Source organism: Pongo abelii, chromosome 5, assembly GCF_028885655.2.
Source record: "Pongo abelii isolate AG06213 chromosome 5, NHGRI_mPonAbe1-v2.0_pri, whole genome shotgun sequence".
NCBI lineage: Eukaryota > Metazoa > Chordata > Mammalia > Primates > Hominidae > Pongo > Pongo abelii.
In genome coordinates, this window is record NC_071990.2 from 57,149,058 (window position 1) to 57,173,281 (window position 24,224).

Below are 24,224 nucleotides of genomic sequence, written 5' to 3' on the forward strand. Positions count from 1 at the left end.
GCTTTTCAGAACTAAAAGGTTAGATCATCTTATAATGCTATTTAATCACAAATAATTCAAGAAAATTGCATAACAAGTAAAATTAAAAAGCCATTTTAAATGTAATAAAAAACAAACCACAAAATGTTACTTAGCAATATCTCAAGCATCAAACTCAATAAATTAGGTCAAATAACTTTATCCCAAGTGACAAAACATCTCAAATTAACCAAAAAGAAAGCAACAAAACCAAGTGTCAAACTGAACAACTTGATTTTACTTATTTCAGATACACAAAACTGCAAAAAATGTTATATAAATATAATTTTTATGGAGATTGTGACTATTAGATTAAATACCATTGTAATTCAGGCTTGAAATTTCAATATAACTACTGTTTGCCTCTAAGATTTTCTCTTATTAAAAAAACACCAAATTACATTAATCAATAACAAATTAAAATTAATATTCACCTTTATTTGCCCAAAATTCCTCAGTATTTGTGGCTGTTCCTTCACCATTTAATACTGCTCCACCTGCAAAAATAGTAACACTAAAATAATCATAGAGTTTCATAGTATTTCTGTACATTAACAGTAGATGGCATTAAATCAAACCCCATCAACAGTAATCATTTTAAAATGTTACTGCTATTTGAAAACATAAAACACTGACTCAACTTCAAAATCAAATGAAGCTCAAAAATTTAAATATCAAACAATATTCTCTCTTCTATGTAAAATTTGTCCTTAAAGTATTGTCTTAAACACTACCATTTCAGTACATTATATAAATTAATCATTAAATATTAATTCATAAAAATTTTTGTGATGAAGTTGCTTTTTTATCATAATAAATTCCTTTATTCTAGGTAGAATCATATTTATTAAATTGTATTTTAGAGCAGTAAGTGGAGCTTTAGTTTTTTTTTAATCTGTATTTATTTTTAGTTATTTATTTTATTATATTTTAAGTTCTGGGATACATGTGCAGAATGTACAGGTTTGTTACATAGGTACACACATGCCATGGAGGTTTGCTGCACCCATCAACCCATTATCTACATTATTTCTCCTAATGCTATCCACCCCCCAGGCCCCCCACCCTCTGACAGGCCCCGGTGTGTGATGTTCCCATCCCTGTATCCATGTGTTCTCATTGTTTAACTCCCACTTATAAGTGAGAACACGAGGTGTTTGGTTTTCTGTTCCTGTGTTAGTTTGCTGAGAATGATGGTTTCCAGCTTCATCCATATCCCAGGAGAGGACATGAACGTATCCTTTTTTATGGCTGCATAGTATTCCATGGTATATATGTACCACATTTTCTTTATCCAGTCTATCATTGATGGGCATTTGGGTGGGTTCTAAGTCTTTGCTATTGTGAACAGTGCTGCGATAAACATAGGTGTGTGTGTGTCTTTATAGTAGAATGATTTATAGTCCTTTGGATATACACCCAGTAATGGGATTGCTGGGTCAAATGGTATTTCTGGTTCTAGATCCTTGAAGAATTACCACAGTCTTCCACAATGGTTGAACTAATTTACACCCCCACCAACAGTGTAAAAGTGTTCCTATTTCTCCACATCCTCTCCAGCATCTGTTGTTTCCTGACTTTTTAACGATTGCCATTCTAACTAGTGTGAGATGGTACCTCATTGTGGTTTTGATCTGCATTTCTCTAATGACCAGTGATGATGAGCATTTTTTCATGTGTCTGTTGGCTGCATAAATGTCTTTTTTTGAGACGTGTCTGTTCATACCCTTCGTCCACTTTTTGATGCAGTTGTTTTTTTTCTTGTAAATATGTATAAGTTCCTTGTAGATTCTGGTATCAGCCATTTGTCAGGTGGATAGGTTGCAAAATTTGTCTCCCATTCTGTAGGTTGCCTGTTCACTCTGATGATAGTTTCTTATGCTGTGCAGAAGCTCTTTAGTTTAATTAGATCCCATTTGTCAATTTTGGCTTTTGCTGCCATTGCTTTTGGTGTTTTAGTCATGAAGTCTTTGCCCATGCCTATGTCCTGAATGGTATTTGCCTAGGTTTTCTTCTAGGATTTTTATGGTTTTAGGCCTTACGTTTAAGTCTTTAATCCATCTTCAGTTAGTTTTTGTATAAGGTGTAAGGAAGGGGTCCAGTTTCAGTTTTCTGCATACAGCTAGCTAGTTTTCCCAACACCATTTATTAAATAGGGAATCCTTCCCCCATTGCTTTTGTCAGGTTTGTCAAAGATCAGAGAGTTGCGGATGTGTGGTGTTATTTCTGAGGCCTCTGTTCTGTTCTGTTGGTCTATATGTCTGTTTTGGTACCAGTACCATGCTGTTTTGGTTACTGTAGCCTTGTAGTATAGTGTGAAGTCAGGTAGCATGATGCCTCCAGCTTTGTTCTTTTTGCTTAGGATTGTCTCGGCTATACGGGCTCTTTTTTGGTTCCATATGAAATTTAAAGTAGTTTTTTCTAATTCTGTGAAGAAAGTCAATGGTAGCTTGATGGGGATAGCACTGAATCTACAAATTACTTTGGGTAGTATGACCATTTTCACGATATTGATTCTTCCTACCCATGAGCATGGAATGTTTTTCCATTTGTTTGTATCCTCTCTTATTTCCTTGAGCAGTGGTTTGTAGTTCTCCTTGAAGAGGTCCTTCACATCCCTTGTAAGTTGTATTCCTAGGTATTTTATTCTCTTTGTAGCGATTGTGAATGGGAGTTCACTCATGGTTTGGCTGTTTGTCTATTATTTGTGTATAGGAATGCTTGTGATTTTTGCACATTGGTTTTGTATCCTGAGACTTTGCTGAAGTTGCTTAACAGCTTAAGGCGATTTTGGGCTGAGACGATGGGGTTTTCTAAATATATAATTATGTCATCTTCAAACAGAGACAATTTGACTTCCTCTCTTCCTATCTGAATATCCTTTATTACTTTCTCTTGCCTGATTGTCTGGTCAGAACTTCCAATACTATGCTGAATAGGAGTGGTGAGAGAGGGCATCCTTGTCTTGTGCCGGTTTTCAAAGGGAATGCTTCCAGCTTTTGTCCATTCACTATGATATTGGCTGTGGGTTTGTCACAAATAGCCCTTATTGTTTTGAGATACGTTCCATCGATACCTAGGTTATTAAGAGTTTTTAGCATGAAGGGTTGAATTTTATCGAAGGCCTTTTCTGCATCTATTGAGATAATCATGTGGGTTTTGTCGTTGGTTCTGTTTATGTGATGGATTACGTTTATTGATTGGGTATGAACCAGCCTTGCTTCCCAGGGATGAAGCCAATTTTATCGTGGTGGATAAGCTTTTTGATGTGCTGCTGGATTCAGTTTGCCAGTATTTTACTGAGGATTTTCGCATCGATGTTCATCAGGGATCTTGGCCTGAAATTTTCTGCTTTTGTATCTCTGCCAGGTTTTGGTATCAGAATGATGTTGGCCTCAAAAAATGAGTTAGGGAGGAGTCCCTCTTTCTCTTTTCTTTACTTTTTTTTTTTTTTTTTTTGTGATGGAGTATCACTCTGTCACCCAGGCTGGAGTGCAGTGGCACAATCTCAGCTCACTGCAAGCTCCATCTCCCGGGTTCACGCCATTCTCCCACATCAACCTCCTGAGTAGCTGGGACTACAGGCACCCACCACCAAGCCCAGTTAATTTTTGTATTTTTAGTAGAAACGGGGTTTCACCGTGTTAACCAGGATGGTCTCGATCTCCTGACTTGTGATCCGCCTGCCTTGGCCTCCAAAAGTGCTGGGATTACAGGCATCAGCCACTGCGCCCGGCTAAGAGTCCCTCTTTTTCTATTGTTTGGAATAGTTTCAGAAGGAATGATACCAGCTCCTCTTTGTACTTCTGCTAGAATTCAGCTGTGAATCTGTCTGGTCCTGGGCTTTTTTTGGTTGATAGGCTATTAATTACTACCTCAATTTCAGAACTTATTGGTCTATTCAGGCATCCGCCAGATGCCAGCTGGAGCTCTCCTATATGAGATGTCTGTCGACCCCTGCTGGGAGGTGTCTTCCAGTCAGGAGGCACGGGGGTCAGGGACCCACCTGAGATGGCAGTCTGTTCCTTAGCAGAGCTTGAGCACTGTGCTGGGAGATCCGCTGCTCTCTTCAGAACCAGCAGGCAGGGATGTTTAAGTCTGCTGAAGCTGCACCCACAGCCGCGCCTTCCCCCAGGTGCTCTGTCCCAGGGAGATGGGGGTTTTATCTATAAGACCCTGACTGGGGCTGCTGCCTTTTCAGAGATGCCCTGCCCAAAGAGGAGGAATCTAGAGAGGCAGTCTGGCTACAGCAGCTTTACTGAGCTGCGGTGGGCTCTGCCCAGTTCAAACTTCCCTGGCAGTTTGTTTATACTGTGAGGGGAAAACCACCTACTCAAGCCTCAGTAATGGTGGACACCCCTCCCCTCACCAAGCTCGAGCATCCCAGGTCGACTTCAGACTGCTGTGCTGGCAGTGAGAATTTCAAGCCAGTGGATCCTAGCTTGCTGGGCTCCGTAGGGGTGGGATCTGCTGAGCTAGACCACTTAGCTCCGTGGCTTCAGCCCCCTTTCCAGGGGAGTGAATGGTTCTGTCTCACTGGTGTTCCAGGTGCCACTGCAGTATGGAAAAAAAAACTCCTGCAGCTAGCTTTGTGTCTGCCCAAATGGCCACCCAGTTTTGTGCTTAAAACCCAGGGCCCTGGTGGTGTAGGCACCCGAGGGAATCTCCTGGTCTGTGAGTTGCAAAGACCATAGGAAAAGTGTAGTATCTGGGCCAGAAGGCACCACTCCTCACGGCACAGTCCCTCACAGCTTCCCTTGGCTAGGGGAGGGAGTTTCTGGACCCCTTGAGCTTCTGAGGAAAGGCAACACCCCACCCTGCTTCTGCTCGCCCTCCGTGGGCTGCACCCACTGTCTACCCAGTCCCAATGAGATGAGCTGGGAACCTCAGTCGGAAATGCAGAAATCACCCGCCTTCTGCATTGATTTCACTGGGAGCTGCAGACCGGAGCTGTTCCTATTTAGCCGTCTTGCCAGCCACCTCTGACTTTACTGTTAAAATTATCTTAATGATAAAGGTCCTGAAGCTCAGGAGGTGCTCAGTATGTAAGAGTGTTGAACAATGCATACATGACTGACAAAAGAGCGTCTGCCTTACTTAAAGATTGAAAATTGTCTGGTGCAGTTACATGGTGTTATCATGGTCTTAATGGAGGCAGAATAATTTTTTTAAATGCATAAAAAAGAAGTTGAAAGTGAAAAAGAAAATAAATTGATTATTAAACCCATATTACGTCAACACTAAGAGAGAGCATGGTGGTTAGGAGTACCTAGGTCTTGCTGTATAACTTACCTGAATTTAAGCCCCAGCCTCACTAATTACTAGCCAGGTGACTGGACAAATCAATCAGCCAAACTGATGGGAATAATAATACCTAACTGTGGGAACCAAACACCACTGTGGGAACCAAAGGTCCGTTGCTTAGCAAGTAGAAACTAGTCAGTAAGCAGTAAACTAATAGTTCACTTTCATTACATAACAATCTAGCATTGGTACTTTTTCATAATCAGAATATTAAAATATCAGTTAGACTTTCTCATACTAGTATCTATTGGCTATGTATCCAAAACACAAAGACATTTCTCAGATCAACCACATAATAACAAGTCTAAACAGAAACATTAAAATATCTGAATCTTAACTTTGTCCCTTTAAAAAAAATTAAACGTGATGGGATTTCAGATGGAAGTGAAAATATCCTGTAGATGCTCAGTACTAATTCCTACCATGCTTGGTAGTTACCAAGAGTCCAAAAAAAAAAAAAATCCCAAAACAACAGCAACAACAACAGAAAAAAACACTTGATATTTATGGCAAATATAAAGGGGACATGAAGAGCTAAAATAAATAAAGCACAGTAGAATTCCTCTTCTTAAAAAAAACAACAACAAAACTTGACATTTCAGGAAATCTGATTAGAAGAAAAAGGAGAAATCATCACACCATTATAATATGGGTAGTCCCTGAAATAGGATTAATAGAGTGGAATAAATGGTTGGCTGAGAAGGGCCCAGCTGGAACATCAGTATCACAATAGGGACAGCTGGGGGGCTGGTCAGACTAGATACCCCACAGAGGATACTCAGAACTCTCAGAAAAAAGATAACAGAGCTGCCTTCTGCCTATTATTTTTTTTAAAAAACTTGTTACTGTATGTTTCAAACTAAAAACTATACTCATAACTTGCTTAAATTAATTTTAGAATCAATATTTACACATGACTCTCCCATTTTATTGAGAAAAGTGGCTCAACCATGACTTAGATTGCGATACAGATATGCTGGCTCACATACTGCATAATTGTTTTCTTTGGGAATGATGTACAGAATAAAATACACGGGAATAAAATAACAGAGTGTCCATGCTATAGAAAAGGGCCTATTTCCTTCCCTCACTTCTTTCCCAGCTGCCCAGACTCATTTCTTTATCAAATATTATAATTAAATATTTTAAATAGAATTTCAATATCTCCATTTAATTAGGGTAAAAAGCAAACAAATTTGAATATGATCTGTTCCCTTCCCCGATATAACATTCCTTATTCTTACATATTAATTTAGCTACATTTTAAATACAGTCTAATAAAATAAAACATAAGAAGGATTTGAAATTTGATTAGTACAGATACATTCCCAGCACAGTGTGCTTACAGATGCCATGTTTCTTGTCACTTTCACTTTGTATTTCTGAGGTTATTTTATGCATTAATTTAAAAAATAACATACACAAAATTGACATGAGTAAACCTGATTCTTAGTTTTTGCCATAAATGTAAATAAAGCTCATACCTGATTTAACTGCTGCTATTGCCTTTGCAGGGGTGGTCACAGCACTTATTAAGTTACATAGTGAGATCCCACTGTTGTTTACTTTCTGAATCTCTGGTGTTTTTAAACTCCACTTTTCTTGTAATTTCTTGAGATATAAAAACACATTATTTTTCCATCTTAATATTTTCAGAGTTGCATATTATAATTCAGTTTCTTAAACATATCTTAAAGTAGTAATAATTGTAGACCCTGATTTGTGAGGGGGTCGATGAGAGAAAAAGGCACCTATTTGTTCCCACAGCCCAGGTGACTGTTATCTCAGTTAACAGTTGGGTATGTATGGCCCATTCTGCCTTCAAAGGTTTCATAAGTGGCAAGTAAAATCCTAGCCACAGTGGGAGTCAGGCTATTCCTGGCTGCTATGGGTTCCAAAATAACTGTCAACTGTAAGTCTGTAAAACTGTACTAGGTAATAGACCAGTTACAAATAAAAGGTACTAGGAACAATAAAAATAAATAGGAACTCAGAACTTCATTTTACAGCATATTTTAATCCTACAAATTTCAATTACTTTTAAAAACACACACACGGTCGGGCGCGGTGGCTCACACCTGTAATCCCAGCACTTTGGAAGGCCAAGGCAGGTGGATCACGAGGTCAGGCTAACACGATGAAACCCTGTCTCTACTAAAAAAAAAAATACAAAAAATTAGCTGGGCGTGGTGGTGGACACCTGTAGTCCCAGCTACTAGGGAGGCTGAGGCAGGAGAACAGCGTGAACCCAGGAGGCGGAGCTTGCAGTGAGGGGGATCACACCACTGCACTCCAGCCTGGGTGAAAGAGCGAGACTCTGTCTCAAAAAAAAAAAAAAAAAAAAAAAACACACACACATATCCACAAATTTGGAGTGGGGAAAAAAAAATGCCATATTGGTCAAGGCATAAGCCTTGAGTCAGAAGACAAAAGACTTGTGCACTATTTATGCAGGAGATTCAAATAACTTCTCTTTCCAAATACTCATTATAGTAATATACACAAGCTAGAGTAAAATGCTGAGTGAAGAGGATGTTTTGCTTAATATTATGAGAAATGGTATAAAAAATTACTGAAACTAAGTAGAGATTTGGTAGGAAAGGAAACTTGATTACTAGAACAGTCAGCAACTCATTAATACAACTATTTTTAAAAAAGCAAATCAACTGAAAGTTTATGTCCTTTTCCAAAAGAATTAGTTAAGCCCCATGCCATGATTTCCAAAGGTCAACAAAATATACAGTACATGTATGAGGATCAAACTTAGATGATATTAGATCAAAGAAAACTACCATTAGTCTTTTAATCTTTCATTATTGACACAAACGGAAATTTAGTATTAGATAACAATGATTCACCTTAGTGTCTTCCAAAGATTTTCCTAAATCCTCTGCACCAAAAGAAGGCTGCACAATGGGAACTTTTTTTGTTGTTTCTTTTATCCATGACTTCAATGATTTAACAAGAACTTGGAAAGCATCCAACTGTTCTTGACAAGAAGTTACAGCTTCTTTTCTACATAACAAAAATCATACAAGAATTTAAGTCACAGAAAGAAGAATAAGCAAATTATTATTCTCATGTCACACAATGTTAAGAAACCATCTTCCATGTACTCTAACCCTTTGATACAGGAGGAAAGGTTTCATAGGTGACAAGTGAAATCAGCTAAATCAGTAGTCCCCAGCCTCTTAGGCACCAGGGACCAGTTTCGTAGAAGATTTTTTCCACAGGCCAGGTAGGGGGGATGGTTTTGGGATGATTAAAATGCATTACATTTATTGTGTGCTTTATTTCTATTATTTTTACATTGTAATATATATTAAAATAATTATGCAACTCACCATAATGTAAAATCAATGGGAGCCCTGAGCTTGTTTTCCTGAAACTAGGCAGTCCCAATTGGGGGTGATGGGAGACAGTGGCAGATCATCAGGCATTAGACTCTCATAAGGAGCATGCACCCTAGATCCCTTGCATGCAGTTCACAATAGGGTTCATGGTCCTATGAGAATCTAATGTCTCTGACGATCTGACAGGAGGCAGAGCTCAGGCAGCAATGCGAGAGACGGAGAGCAGCTGTAAATGCAGATGAAGCTTTGCTGCCACCACTCACCTCCCAGTGTGCAGCCCAGTTCATAATAGGCCATAGACCAGTAGATACCTCAGGGGTCAGGGGACCCCTGAGCTAAATAACTATTGGTCTATTTCTCAGGCAAGGTTCATTGATAAAGATAGGCGTATTCAAGAAATCTGTAGCCCACATGTAATGGCACTTTCTATAATGCTACACAAACTCTAAGAATACACAAACAGTTTGAACATTATTTAGATTCAATGAGCTTTGATCTGTCCCCTTTATGTGATGCTGAATGCCGGCAGGCACAGAACCATAAGGGAAAGGTTGACAATCACTGACATGAGGAAAACATAATGCCACCTAGTGGTTTCTACACTATACTACAGTCACGTTTATGGATGGATAAACTGCTGCAGGTAGTCCAGATTCAAGTTTCCCAAAATGAGATGAAACCTAGTGACTAGAGAATTTTCATGTGTGCCTCCCCTACAGAGGCACTCCCTGGTGAACTGTATGGGTCGTTCTGTATGCTCGGCACCACGGAGGCAGTGCACATGCCCAGCACATGAACAACTGTGAGGACAGTTACATCTGGCATGTGGATGACACGTACATATACGCAAGCGTGCAGAACGCTGGCAGATAAGAATGTACTGCAGCTGGACGAATACTGATGACTACATTATTTTAAAGTTGGACCCATTTGAAAGAAGAAACAACCTAGAGATCACCTAAGAAAACCAAGAACATTTCTGCTATGCAATGTGAATTAAATACCATATGACAGGATGGACCATATAGCTCTGTGAGAAGTAAAGGCAGCACTCAAACATTTTAGATAGAAAATTCTGAAGAAATAAAGACGAGTGGTTGGAAGAGAAATGACTTTTCTATGTTCTGAGGCTTTTCTATATAAACTTTAGCAAAATCCGATGTATATTCTAAACTAACATGAGATCAGAAACACAAAAGCTCAGTCACAAGGCCCTGTACAGCTTTTTAGCTCAACTTGGGTTCATTCACTTGTTTCTAATAGTGTTTTTTTCACAGGTTCATATCTCATCTACTGCTCTTTAAAAAGTAAACTATTATATTAAAAAGGCCATATTGAAATTGCACATCGTTTCTGAGTTGAGCTCAGAAAGCAAAGAACCACAAGCTGTTGTTCAAGGTTATTTCTGCCTTTGCAAATAAAAATGTGATATTTGCCCTAGGCTTCAGAGACTACAGCAAGTTTAGATCATTTTCAGTAATACACTACCACCATCATTTTTCTTATGCAACATTTTCCACTTTTATGTAAGAAGTATTGAATTTTCCTTCTAAATGTTAAACCAAATAATGCAGTTAATTTTAATAGCAAAAAATGATCAAAATATAAAAACATTTATAAAGTAGCCCTATGCTTATTCTCGTTTTCAAAATTGTTTCATTATCTATATAAGTAAATACAAGTATCTCGCTCTAATTAATATAAACAGAATAAAATATAATTTTTAAAGTGGTACTTACTTTTCTTTGATGGTATCCTCCATTTCCTTGAATTTCTTTGACAAATTATTTGTTTTTTCAAAGACCAAAGCCTTATCACTTGGTAAGCCATGGCTGGATATCTCCTTCAAGAGAGTATGCAAAACTTCAAGATCTTTCTTGTGTTCTAAAAATTCAGAAGTTGATTCCTACAAAGCATTAAGATATTCAGTCAATATAAATGTTGCTAGATCTTCAAATGGCATTCCACCCAGAGGTCTGTGTGGGATCAGAATGGCTCTATTCATACTTTCACGTAAGAATGAGTCTGCCTATGGCCAGTATTCTAAATATAGTAAACATGCAAATAGGCTATTTGAAAGAGAACACAGTAAACCTTATTTAATTTAAAATGCATTCTATATTTTGTCCCTTTGTGGCTTCTGGTACGTAAGATGATACTTATACTACCTATGATACATGTGATAAATGATATTTATTTCCAATCAGCAAAGGCTTCAAAGAAAAGATAAGGTTTGAGATTTTTAAAGGAGTAAAACATAGATCTTTACTAATCTATAAGCAATTAAAATGACTGCCAATTATAATTCTGGCAATAAGTATATGAGTTTGCCCTAACTATTAATCTATCTGATTAGCCTCCTGAGTAGTAAGGGAGACATACCTGCATATACTGAGACAATTCAGTAACATCTTTTCCTGGCACATCTACTTCAGTAAGAGCCTGAGTTTTTGTTTCTAAAAATGTCTGGAGCTTTTCTGAGAGGTTCTCAAACAGTTCTACTTTGGTTTTTAGCTCCTCCATTTTGGCAAGAGTTTCTTTGTGTTTATGACTTGCTTCTGAAAACCGAGCAGACAAGTCTTTCATTTTGGCTTGCAGTGAGGATGCAGTCGATGGATCTGTTGTTTCCATAAATTTCTTCACTTTTTCATTCATGGCATTTATACTGCTCTGACGACCTGCAATATCCTGTTCCAACATCTAAAATAAACCAAATATTGCATATGTTTTATTATGATGTTTATAAATAATGTGACAGAATTTTTTAAAATGACTATTCCTAACAACATAAGCTTGCACAACCTGTGCCTAGGAAGGTTAACAGTTGAAACTGAATGACAAGTTTGGTCTGTCCCTTGAGGAATGCCATCTTAAATCTCTCTGAGAGAGTGAAGAACAGCTGGCTAGTTGCTCAAATGAGGCAGGAGGCTGCTGCTACTCAGCAACCCCTAGAATCTAATGGAGCCTGGGGATTAGCCATGGTCCTAATTCTTAAAAGACTAGACAAGACTGATCTGATTAACCTCATGTGCAGCTGGCTGAAACAATGATAAACAAGATAAGACTCAATGTATGCATAAGCCCTCTATAATGAATAATATTCAAGAAAAAGTACACAAAGCCCTTCCTACACTTCTTCACAGATAAACCATTTTACACACTTGATTTTGTGCGAGCATTACTTTCCACACTCACATTCAGTAAATGTCTCTTTTTTGTATCCTTAAGTTTATCTTAAATCTAACTATACTTTGAGCTTATAAAACTGTTTTTTTTTAAAAACTGAAAATGGGACTTTTTTTTAAAGTCACTTACAATGTTTTTACTGATGATATCCTGAAGAGCAGCAGAGTTTAAAGGCACTTGACCTTGTTCTTTCAGAGAACTTTCCACACTTCCCATCCAGTCCAGCATTTCATCCAAGCCATCCTGCACACTCAGTGAACGGGTCAAGGTTATCTGGAGTTTTTCATTTCGTTCATTAACAGACTTGGACAGATCCTCATATCTCCCAACAATGTCATCTACTCCAAACAGATCAGGAAATATTAACCACAAAGTTCTCTTTGCCCTATCCCTTTTCAAAAACACATGAAGGTGAATCATACAATTTCCACACAAAAAATTTTAAAAATAAAAAGTTCAATGATAAATTCCCAACGCATAATCAGAACACCACCTAAAATGTTAAAATACAAAGAAAGAAAAGAGCCCAATGGAAACTGAAAATTGAAATCTTTTTTCAAAAGTTAATATATATCCCATCTGCATTTGAAAAGAGATTTTTTTGGACGCATAAACATTTGAATTGTCTCAGAGAGATAACAGAGTGGTCCGAACAGCAAATCTCTGAAATAAATACTGGTTCTCAATCTGACATTTCACATTAGCCATACTTATTGAAAATTACTCATGGGGGAAAAAAGGTGAGTCACACACAGCTATTCTCAAGACAATACACAGTTACAAAGATTTCTGAAGAATTAACTTTTACATATAAAAATTATCACCCTCTCTCCCTCCTTCATACACGTGCATGCTAAGCTTTTGTCATACTTCACAACTTAAGCAAATCACTCAAATGCACAGAAACTGGCAGATGCAAGTAATTAAGAAAATAGGCAACAATGAAAATCCATTTAAAGTTGAGATTATGCTTCTAAAATATACACAAATTGAATTTATTTAAAAGTTTGACAGCAGACAAAAGAGAAAAATAAACTTAACAGGCTAACCTACCTATCTCATATGAGGATAAACTTTACCTTCAATTCTAAAGATTCAAGATGCTAAAAAAAAAAAACCCTTTCTGGTCTAGTTTTCACTTGACTAAAGCCCTACATGTTAAAATCCTACATTCTATATTGTAGACCAATAAAAAGTTCAAACAACAATGGTTTTTAATGTATTCATCTCTTTCTCTCTGGAAAATGATGTTTTAAATTTATTTATCACTTACTGTCCGAGAATTTGAAAATATTTTAATTATTTCTGAATGCTTTAGTCTTATACATTGTAGAACACTTCAGTAGGGAAAAGCTGTGTCCTGAAACATCTCTAACATCTTACTGACTTGTGTTTGGCCCATGAAACATAATCTATACAACAAAATAATATAATTGTTCTAATGCTACATCATGAGAAAACATCTTGAAAATTTTCACTGGAGTGAGAGGTTAAGTTTGGATGATTTAAAGAGAAAATCATGCTCCTCTTACTAAAACGCAATGAAGCCCATCAGCATACTGAGTGGGGAGGGAGACAGCATTTAATATGCACGAAAATGCCATCAGCAGAGGAAACAAGCAGTAGGTTCAAAAATAAGCTCTAAACAATAGACGGTGGAAACTACTAGTTGGGGGAGAGGGGTGGGAAGGTAAGGACTGAAAAACTACCTATTGGAGACTACGCTCATTACCTGGGTGATGGGTTCGATCATATGCCAAACCTCAGCATCATACAATATACCTTTCTAACAAACCTGCATATGTACCCTCTGATTCTAAAATAAAAGTTGAAGAAAAAAATGAGCTCTAATTTGGAAACTCACAAGAGCACATGCTCTGAATGGCAGCTTGAAGTTGGCAGGTTAGCAACTTCTCAATTGGGCAACTGCATCAACAGGGTAAGTAAAATCAGTGATCTGTTCAGCCATAATAAGTGACTTCCCAAGGAAAGCCAGCTATTTTCATATAATTAACAGATTTGAGTGTTACTGTTTGCTATAGACTAAATGTGTCCCCCAAAATTCATGTATTGGGGCCAAAGTCCCAATGTGATAGTGTTGGGTGCTGGGGCCTTTGGAAGATGTGATACTATCTTATAATAAGAAATATTTGGTCTCTGACCATAGCTCTTGACATAGAGTTCCTAAAACCCTTCCGATTTCCTCAGTAATACAGACACTAAGAGAATCTTTTGTTCTGATATTTGGTCGTTGACCTCAGTTCCTGACATAGAGTTCCTAAGACCTTTGTGATTTCCTGAGTGATAGGAGTGTATGGCAGAGCTCCTAAGTCCCTTGGAATTTCTTCGTGAGGGGCATCTTTTGTTTGAATGAGGTGATGCCTGGTGGCCTCCTGGATAGTCTTAGGGTAGGGGGAGCAGGGGACAGTGGCAGATGTTGCCAGGGAATCAACCATGTGATTAGACAGTTGGAACTGTCACCCCGTCAACCTGTGAGGAGGGAAGAGGGGCTGAAGATTGAGCTGCTACCAATGGCCAATGATGTAATCAATCATGCTTATGTAATGAAGCTGCCATAAAAACCCAATAGGATTCGTTTGGGGAGCTGCTGAATAGCTGAACACATGGAGTACTGGGCGTGGCACGCCCATAGAGGGCATAGAAATTCTGCTGCCCTTCTCCCATACCTCACCCTGTGTATCTCTTCCATCTGGCTGTTCATCTGTATCGTTTGTAATATTCTGTATAGTAAGTGGGTAAATGTAAGTAAAGTCTTTTCCTGAGTTCTGTGAGTCACTCTAGCAAATTAACTGAACGTGAGGAGGGTCATGGGAACCCTAATTTATAGCTGATCAGTCTGAAATACGGATCACAATTTGGGACTTGTGATTGGTATCTGAAATCGGGGCAGCATTATGAGACTGACCCCTTAACCTGTGGGGTCTGAAGCTAATTCCAGGTAGACAGTGTCAGAATTGAATTGAATTGAATTGAATTATAGGACATCCAGCTGGTATCTGTTGGAGAATTGTTTGGCGTATGGGGAGAAATACACACACGTCTGGTCACAGAAGTGTTCTGTGTCATGATCAATGGTGTATGAGAGTGAGTAGCAAAAACAATCAGGTTTTCTCTCTCTCTGAGGAGGTAATTAGGTCATGAGCGTAGAGCCCGTGTAAATGGGATTAGCGCTCTTAGAAGAAGAAACAGAAGAGAAGTGATGTCTCTCTACCACTCTCTACCAGCAAGATAGTGGCCATCTGTAAGCCAGGAAAAGGGCCCTCATCAGAACCCGACCATACTGGCACCCTGATCTCTGATTTCCAGCCTCCAGAACTATGGGAAATAAATGTATGTTGTTTAAGCTACCCAGCCGATGGTATTTTTGTCATAGTAGCCTAAACGAAGACACTGTTTAGTTTGTACTTCTTAGTGATAAAATATTGTCACTGAAGTAAATTCTTGATTTTAGTAAGCTAAAAGTTATTTTAGAAAAAGGTATAAAAATCTACTGTAAGAATGTTATTTTTTTAAATCATTGGTTTTCTTAGAAGTCAGAAAGATCTTAGAGAAACTCCTCTATACCTTAAATAGTGTCACATATTTCCTAGAAAATTATGCCAGAAGTTTTAGTTTTAAAATAATGTAACAAATGAATTTTAAGCAACTAAAAGTGAAACTATGTACACTTAACAACAAGAAAAAAATGTCAAAATGCCTCTTCGAGTAACAGAAATACAAATAAGATAGTCTTTCTTTCTCCTTCATATCCTTATACCCAAGTCCTCATAGCAATGGTATCTAATGTGGATATATGAGATGCTGCATTGGGACAGAGGAACAAAATGTTAGAACTTCCATTCATATTTTCATTTTATACTTTAAAACTCTATACTTTTGTGTTTTATAACACATATAATAATACAGTAATATGTTCACATGACTTATACATATATCTGCATATATGGGGATGCAGGCTGAAGATCATTTTTGACAGGGGTACATAATAAAAAACATCTGGATACATGTAAGAATGAAAGACAGGGTTTCCCTTCTACACAGTGATATTAAAAGAGCTAAGTTCCATTCTTCTCTTCAAATAAAATTTTGACTCAGATTTTAATTCACGCTCTATTTAGGGTAAAACATATGTCTAATCATCTGTTGTGGAATATTTTTACTTCACATATTCACACATAGAAATATACAATAACATTAAATATTGTGAAAAGCAGGGCAGTGAAAACAAAAAATACATATGTAAGATAGTAAAAAATATGTATTGATGATCCACTGCACATTTGGTATAAACTAAATACTGTGCGTAGATAGAAAGATAATATACAACAGCTCTTTTCTCAAGAAACACATTAATCACAAACTCTTGGGCTTAAATGATCCTCCCCAAATGCTGGGATTACAGATGTGAGCTTTTGCACCCAGACTGAGAGATGTGCTTTGAGAAGTCTTCCCACTTCTCTGTGTTCTAGAAGTTTTTTAGTGGCCTCACTCAAATTGAGAGCTCAGTTACACCAGTTCTTTAGTGATACTAGAAACTTGATTACAGCTGTAGTGGTACTTTTGTGCACAAAACATTTGGGGAGGATCATTTAAGCCCAAGAGTTTGAGACTAGCCTGGACAATATAGTGAGACCCCATCTCTACAAAAAAATTTAAAAAATTAGCTGCGCATGATAGAGCATTCCTGTAGTCCTCACTTCTCAGGAGGCTGAGATGAGGAAGACTGCTTGAGCCCAGGAAGTCAAGGCTGCAGTGAGACATGATTGGGCCACTGCACTCAGCCTGGGCAATAAAGTAACCCCTGTCTCTAAAAATAAATAAATTCAATTCAATTCAATTAAGCACATTTCTCAACCTCTTAAACCCATGTTCCCACTATTGATAAAGAGATTCTACTTTGGCCTTAAGTTGGAGGCCTAACTCTGCCCAATCCCATCGACCAAGAGAATTTTGTGAAATTCTACTTCCTGTGGTGGACATTACATAGCGAGTTTCTTTTACGTTTTCTAAATATCAAATTTAAATTTAAATATACTCTTTTCAAGACACACAGCTCCCGCCTGTAAGATTCTAATATACCTGCCAAAGAAGGCATGCCTTTTCCCAGATGCAGGAACACCATTTCACAGAGAAAGAGCACATAGAACACAATCCATAACTAGTGAACTCTTTTCTTCATATCTATTAGGACACCTTTCTTTAGAATTTACCGGTGAGACAGGAAGCAAGGACATGAATATCTTACCAAGTGTTTTCTGGATATCATTCTTGGCTGGAAGTAAAGATCCCCTGGCATCTAAAAGTACTTCAGCCGTTTTCTTCAGTTTCTCTACAGCAAACTGCTGACTTGATATCTGTCCTTGCAGAGCCTGTAGGATTAAACGCTTTTCAATTATACTCAGTAGGACTAAATAATAGATTTCTAATGTGGACAAAATGATTTCTAATAAGATAAAGTAAAATTGGACAGAATAAACTTTTCATCATACCAACTTTCATCATCAACTTACTCCAGAGTTCTTTGAATAAGGCCAGTTATAAAGCAGCATTAGCAAAAGCATCAGCCAGTCTACATAATACAAATTAAGTTTCGAAATAAACCTTTGAGCGTATGTTCATAATAATTTCCCTGGTTCCTGATCATACAACCCTCTAACTTTATACCCTTAACCCCTACTTCTAGACTTTGTACAATACCCCAACTACTACTAAAACAAACAACAACCAAAAATTTGAGACCACTTCTGACTCCAGGTAAGGAGATAAATAAGCTTGCCCAAATCTGTAGATCCTGACTCAATACTGAGTCATGTTTATTTCTGTTAATTCTGCTACATTTTGTGAATATACAAAAATAAAAACAGACACGAAGCTTACTTTCATGGATTTTATGGTTTGAGGCAGGAAGTGGTAAGTACCACAGGTGAGTCTGAAAAAATGCTGCTGGAAGTTAACAGGAAAAAAATGGGAGGGAAATGAGGGCCACCTCAATGGTCATTGACACTGAGATGGCTCCTTAAGAAAGTATGGATTTGGGAGAACAACTCCCTGCAGAACAAACAGAAGACACAAAGATGAGGACAGAAGAATCACAGGAGAAGGGGAGAGTCCCATCCAGTTTGACAATGCTTATGGGTGAGTAAATAGAAATAGGCCTGGAAAGGCTTCAAACATCAGGCTAAGGGGTTTACATTTTATCCCATAGCAATGGGGAGTTATGCAGGGCTTTTGGGTAAGGGGTTGAGATGCTCAGGGCTGTCCTATAGGAAGGCTAAATTTGTAGCACTGCGTGGGAAAAGTCCAATGGAAACGAAATAAAGCAGAGATACCAGCTGGGGACAACTTCAGCAGCAACAAAGCAGTGAGGACCACTGAAGGCCGAGGGCTGAAGACAATTCCACCGTTTGGTCTGTTTGGACTGAGAAGGTGGAATTAGTTACAGAGTTGGGAAGAGTCCAAAGCACTTGGTAACACCATGTAAAGCTGTGCTGCCACTATGGTAGCTACCAACTACATGTAGCTTTTAAAGTTTAAACTAATTGAAATTTTAAACAACTAAAAATTCCATTCCTTGGTTACAGTAGCCACATTTCAAGTGCTAAGTAGTCACTGTGGCTAGTGGCTACCAACTGAACAGAGCAAAATATAAATAAAGTATTTCCAGCTGGTGCAGTGGCTCACTTGTAATCCCAATGCTTTTTGGGAGGCCAACTTGGGAGGATCACTTGAGGCCAGGAGTTCAAGACCAGCCTGGGTAATAAAGTGAGACCTTGTCTTTACAAAAAAAAAATTAAAAAATTAGCTGGGCATGGTAGTCTGTGCCTGTAGTCTCAATTACTCAGGAGCTGAGTCAGGAAGACTGCATGAGCCCAGGAATTTGAGGCTGCAGTGGGCTATGATCATGCTACTGTTAATTCCAGACTCGGTGACAGAGTGATATTCCTACTTTCTTAAAATAAATAAATAAATAAAAATTTAAAAAAATAAAAAATTTCATCATCACAGAATGTTCTAGTAGACAGCACTGCTGGAGAGGGCAGGAACACAGGACAAAAGGAGACAAGAGTAGAAGTGTCCAAAGATTTTGAGCCTAGGTAATTAGCGGAATTTACTTTTTCTTTCTTACTTTTTTTTTTTTTTTTTTGGTTGGGGGGACAGCGTCTCACTCTGTTGCCCAGGCTGGAGTGCACTGGTACAATCTCGGCTCACTGAAGCCTCGACCTCCCAAGCTCAGGTGATCCTCCCACCTGAGCCTCCCAATTAGCTAGAACCACAGGTGCACGCCAACATGCCCAGCTAATTTTTTTGTATTTTTTGTAGAGCCAGGGTTTTGCCACATTGCACAGGCTGGTCTCAAACTCCTGGGCTCAAGCAATCCTCCCGCCTCAGCTGTCCAAAGTGCTGGGATTACAGGAATGAGCTAATGCTCCCAGCCAATTAGTGGAATATATTAAAGAAAAAAAAAAAAAAAAAAAGTGAGAGCAAGCTAAGAGTAAAGGAATGCCTGTTTTGGAATTCATGATTTCAAAGTGCTTTTGGGACCATCCTCCAGAAGGAAACAGCAAAACTGGAAATGGAAGAGACTTGGAACCCAAACTGGAAACAGACATAGAGAATTGGAAGTCAAGATACATGATGTGACTCCTAAACAAGAAAGCACAGGAATGCCAGAGAAGGAGATTCTAAAGAATCATGGAGAATATTTATATATAAGTGATGGGGAGAAAAAAAAAAGAACACATGTAACTGATGGGGTGGAAACGGGCCCAGAATAACTCTGTCCCCAAAGATTAAAGGAAGAGAGAAGTGGAAAAGTTAACAGTGTCAATTGCTTCGGAAAGGATAATGTAAACTGAAAGACTAATGAGTCCTTGAATTTAATGAGTAGCGGTCCCTGTGTATCTCTGAGTGAACAGATGTGGCTCAACAATGGGAAGGAGGAAAAAAAAAGGTGGAAGCAGGAGCCATAGATACGTCTTCCAGAAGTTTGACCCTGCATTTCTAACAGCTCTTACAGATTTCTGCAAAAGTGGGCTGCCTGGCCACATAGGCCTATTCCCAGCTTTAATTTATCTTAAGCGACTCACGCTCCTCTTCTACTCCTGCATTTGGATTTCAAAGCCCCCAATGTCCAGTTGTAGATGTGAACTCATCCTTGGCCATGGGCCTAGCTTTCCAACTGCCTCTTGAGTATTTCCATCTGGATGTATGCAGTCACCTCCAACTCAAAAAAGCTGAATCTGAACTCATCATCTCATTCTCTGTACCTATACTTTCTCCTGGGGTATATCTAACTACCCAAATAGTCAACCTGAAGTTCCTCCTAGATTCCATCCTAAGGCTTATTTTCCACATGCAAATCAACCATTTAAAGCTTTTTTTTCCACACGTACAAATCAATCAACAATTTTACCTGCTTAATATTTTTTAAAAGTCAACTTTTGCTCCATATTTCTGGATCATTCCAGGATAATCTCTCTCTTGGATTGTTGAAAAAAGAATCCTAACTGCGTTAGATCCTGCCTCCAATCACTTCTCTAATATAGCTCCTAATGTGTTCTATCTAAAATATATATCTGACCACATATCACCCCTGATATAGTTTGGATATTTGTCCCCGCCCAAATCTCACACTGAAATGCAATCCGCAATGTTCAAGGTAGAACCTGGTGGGAGATGATTTCTCATGAATGGTTTACCATCATCGTCTTGGTGCTGTCCTCGACAGTGAGTGAATTCTAGCAAGATCTGGTCACTTAAAAGTATGTAGCACTTCCCCACCGCCCCACCTCTCTCCCTCTCTCTCTCTCTCTCTCACTTGCTTCTGCTTTTGCCATGTCACATGCCTGCTCCTGCTTTGCCTTGCACCATGAGTAAAAGTTCCCTGAGGCCTCCCCAGAAGCTGAGCGATGTCAGTGCCATGCTTGTACAGCCTGTAGAATCGTGAGCCAACTAAACTTCTTTTCTTTATAAATTACCCAGTCTCAAGTATTTCTTTATAGCAACACAAGAACAGTCAAATATAACTCCCTGTTAAAATCTCTTAGTAGTCTCCCTTGACAAAAAGGCTAAGACTTGAGCATGCTATAAAAGGTCCAATGAAATCTATTCCCTAATTCTACCATCAATCTCAACTTTCTGTTCCAGAAATGTCCAACACAGCTATTTCTTAGCTATTTATTCATGCTGGACCCAATGTCTTAGAAACTCTACATACCAACTTTTTCATGCAACCTACCCCTGTCATCCTGAACTTGGCTCTTCTTCACCTTTTAATACTCAGCTGGAAAACCTTCCCTAAGTCTCTCTTCACTCCTAGCTTTAGTAAGTACTCCTTACAGGAAATCCCATAAATACCCTGTGACTATTATTGGATTTATCTGTGTCTTCTATCAAACTATAGCCTTCTTGAGAACTAGGAAGTCATCCCTTTCGGCTTTCTATTACTAGTGCCTAGATCAGTGCTTGACACATAGCAGGCTCCAAAAATTTTTTTCTGGAATAAATGAGCAACTAAGTAAATAAATGAACATATCAGATGTAAGACCTAACTAAAAAGGTTTTCTTCTATTTCAGCATTATTTATTATCATTATTTAAATGCCTAAAGCTAATGGCAAAAATTTCCTCAACTAATCTTCATAATCCAAGAAACTGAGATGACATACAGGCAGTCTGTGCATATGTCAAAAGGCCCACCAAACCATGACCAACATAGGATCTAGAATACCAGAACCTACAGTTGTTTCAAGATGCCAAAGAATCCTCATCAGAGTGGATCTGTTTGAAAAATTCTCCTAGCAGTTTAATTATGGAAAGTGTTAAAAAAAATCCTTCAACACGTGAACTTTTTACCTGTGACCACACTGAATCTAGACCACAGGGATGGCTTATTCATATAACATGGTTATTTAGGAGATGAAGTAAGTGAAGGGTACCCTCCGAAAATTTTTTTTAGAATGTGAGTTCACCAAGGGCAGAGATAGGGTTTTAACATCTTTGTGCCTTCATGAAACTCAGCATACAAACCTTTACTGAATGAATAAATACATCTAAAAGTGATCATGGTTCTATTAGAATATCCAATACCAAAGATGGCCCTGACTACCAGCTTAAAACTTAGAAGTGCATTATAAAAGAAGCATGTCTTCTTCACCTCTTCTTCTCAAAACATCACATGCCTTTACTCTTGACAGTTACATTCAAGAGATTAATTAATCATTTTTAATTCCTAGCAAGTATCAAGGTCCTAATTTAACAATAACAGTTGTTTATAGTGCTATTTTGGAAAAAAAACTGTTAATTACGGTATTCAAATGGGTACCTTATATTGTTTTGAAGGGATTTCAAGGAAATTAAGACATGAAAGAAGGATCTGTGACAAGAGAATACCTGTTGGGACCAGAAGACAGCGAAGTCTATACACTTTCAAGCATTTGTACAATTCATAAAAGTTTCCTGACTTAACACCACCCCAGAGATCAGTGCAAGTCTGGAAGGCTGACATTGTCAGTCAATGCAATCCCCATTGCTGGTTCCACACGCAGGCCTTGAGACTGGTCCCAAAATCCTGTTTTCTGTACCTCTTATGGGGCTAAAATCTTGTTTTATCCACTAATTTCCCTGGAAGGGGATCTTGAGGAGTGTTATTATGGCCTAGTGGTATCAGACTGTTGACAACACAGTTAACAGTTCTTTGAATAATAATGCTAATAACAACATGCTATTGGCCAAAAATATTTCAAATGAAAGGAACAAATTGGGTGCCCCAAAAATTACATTTATGATTCATCAGAATATAAGTAGAAGATAGTATGTTACATGTAGAAAGATTGATTTTTTGTAGTAGTCTCATGGGTTTATATTATTGTTAAAAGTAGTTGTAAAATGTTAATAAACATCAAAGAAATGGAGGCCACCTAATCTTCATAAAAATTTATCCTTGATACATTCTGAAATCTTCTGAGAGAAAAATATGTGCATTATCAGCAACAACTTTAATTGTACATTTAATTTTTAAAATTATGCTATAACTTAATTAGAATTCATTCTCCTTTGAGATCTCTTTCTTTTTCATATTTCTTTAACTGTCTTAGGACTATAAGAGTCTTCTGCAGCAATTACTAAATAGGTTTTTCCGTTTTAAAATTTATCCATGTATCTGTTTAATTAAAAAACCATCACATTCTTTGGGTTTTATTCTTTTTCTGCTCTAGTTATATAAAAATTACTTTTATATAGAATATAATCTGTTTACTAATATAGATCTAACTTAAAATGTGTTATTTCTATTTTATGCATATTCTATACTTAAAATAACTTCCTAATTAAATGTAATACATGCAATCAATAATTATTTTAAATGATACATATTTCCTACTAAAATAATGACCTTAATGTCACAGTATCTCCTCTACCCCCACCACATATCTTGTCCTTGAATATACAATACATGGGGAACGAAAAACTTAATTAAGACAGGTTTGTTCTTATACCTGTGGAAAGGAGAAAGGAAAAAAAAACAGGAATGAAAATGCACATTGGAAAAAAGGAAGCAACCCTGAGGAGGCTGCATGGATCTGGGGATGCTGATCTGGCCCACAACATCTCCCTAGTGTCCAGTGAAGGGCTGGATAAACTCTTCAGCCCGGGAAAGAAGCAGTGCCCTCCACCCTCTTGAACTCCCAGCTTGACCTCCTTCCCTGCTCTCATCCTATGCTTCCCACCCCTTCACAGGCCTTCTCTCTGCCTGACATTAACCTGCCACATTTCACCCAGGTATGACTTAGCTTTCCAGAGTTGTCAATCTCAGGCAATACCTAACTTTAAGCTTGCCCATCAGGGTACCTGTTTCCCATGTTAACAGCACAATTTTTTGACTCTGTAAATGATATGCAATTAACTTCTGAAAGACAGTTGTCTAACTGGCAATCCTGTGTTTATTTTCTAGCTATAGCAGTAATAACCTACTATTGTTAACCTGTGAAATGGAATCATATAATAGATTTATGAAATGAAACTTTTAAACTCAAAATTATTGGTCACATTAGTTCTCATCCTTTACTTTAGAATTTTAAAATAAGTTTTACATTATAAAAATAGATTAAAAACTCTCCACCACTGTATGACTGAGAATCCCACTGTTATGCAGTTTTGACATCGAGCCTGTATTTCTGAAACAGCAGGTGGACTTTTTGAGAACTGTACTGAGTAATTATTCAAGTTTGTATCTCTACGAATCATGAAGATATTCAGTAAGAACCCTAATCCTGGTTCTTAGAACCGCTGAATATGATGGTAGCATCCCTTCTTCCCTTCCAACTGTCCATTCCTTAACAAATAT

At 38.0% G+C, this 24,224-nt stretch overlaps 1 protein-coding gene across 20 annotated transcripts in view; it reads right to left on the minus strand.

Moving 5' to 3' along the window:
- DST (dystonin) overlaps window positions 1–24,224 on the minus strand; it is a 482,223-nt gene that overhangs the window by 103,325 nt on the left and 354,674 nt on the right. For all 20 annotated transcript variants that reach the window (NM_001133823.2, XM_054556951.2, XM_054556941.2 and 17 more), the window contains 7 exon segments: window positions 453–515; window positions 6,807–6,933; window positions 8,181–8,337; window positions 10,415–10,581; window positions 11,058–11,375; window positions 11,991–12,199; window positions 17,128–17,251. In NM_001133823.2, the coding sequence (NP_001127295.2) occupies window positions 453–515; window positions 6,807–6,933; window positions 8,181–8,337; window positions 10,415–10,581; window positions 11,058–11,375; window positions 11,991–12,199; window positions 17,128–17,251 (1,165 nt within the window).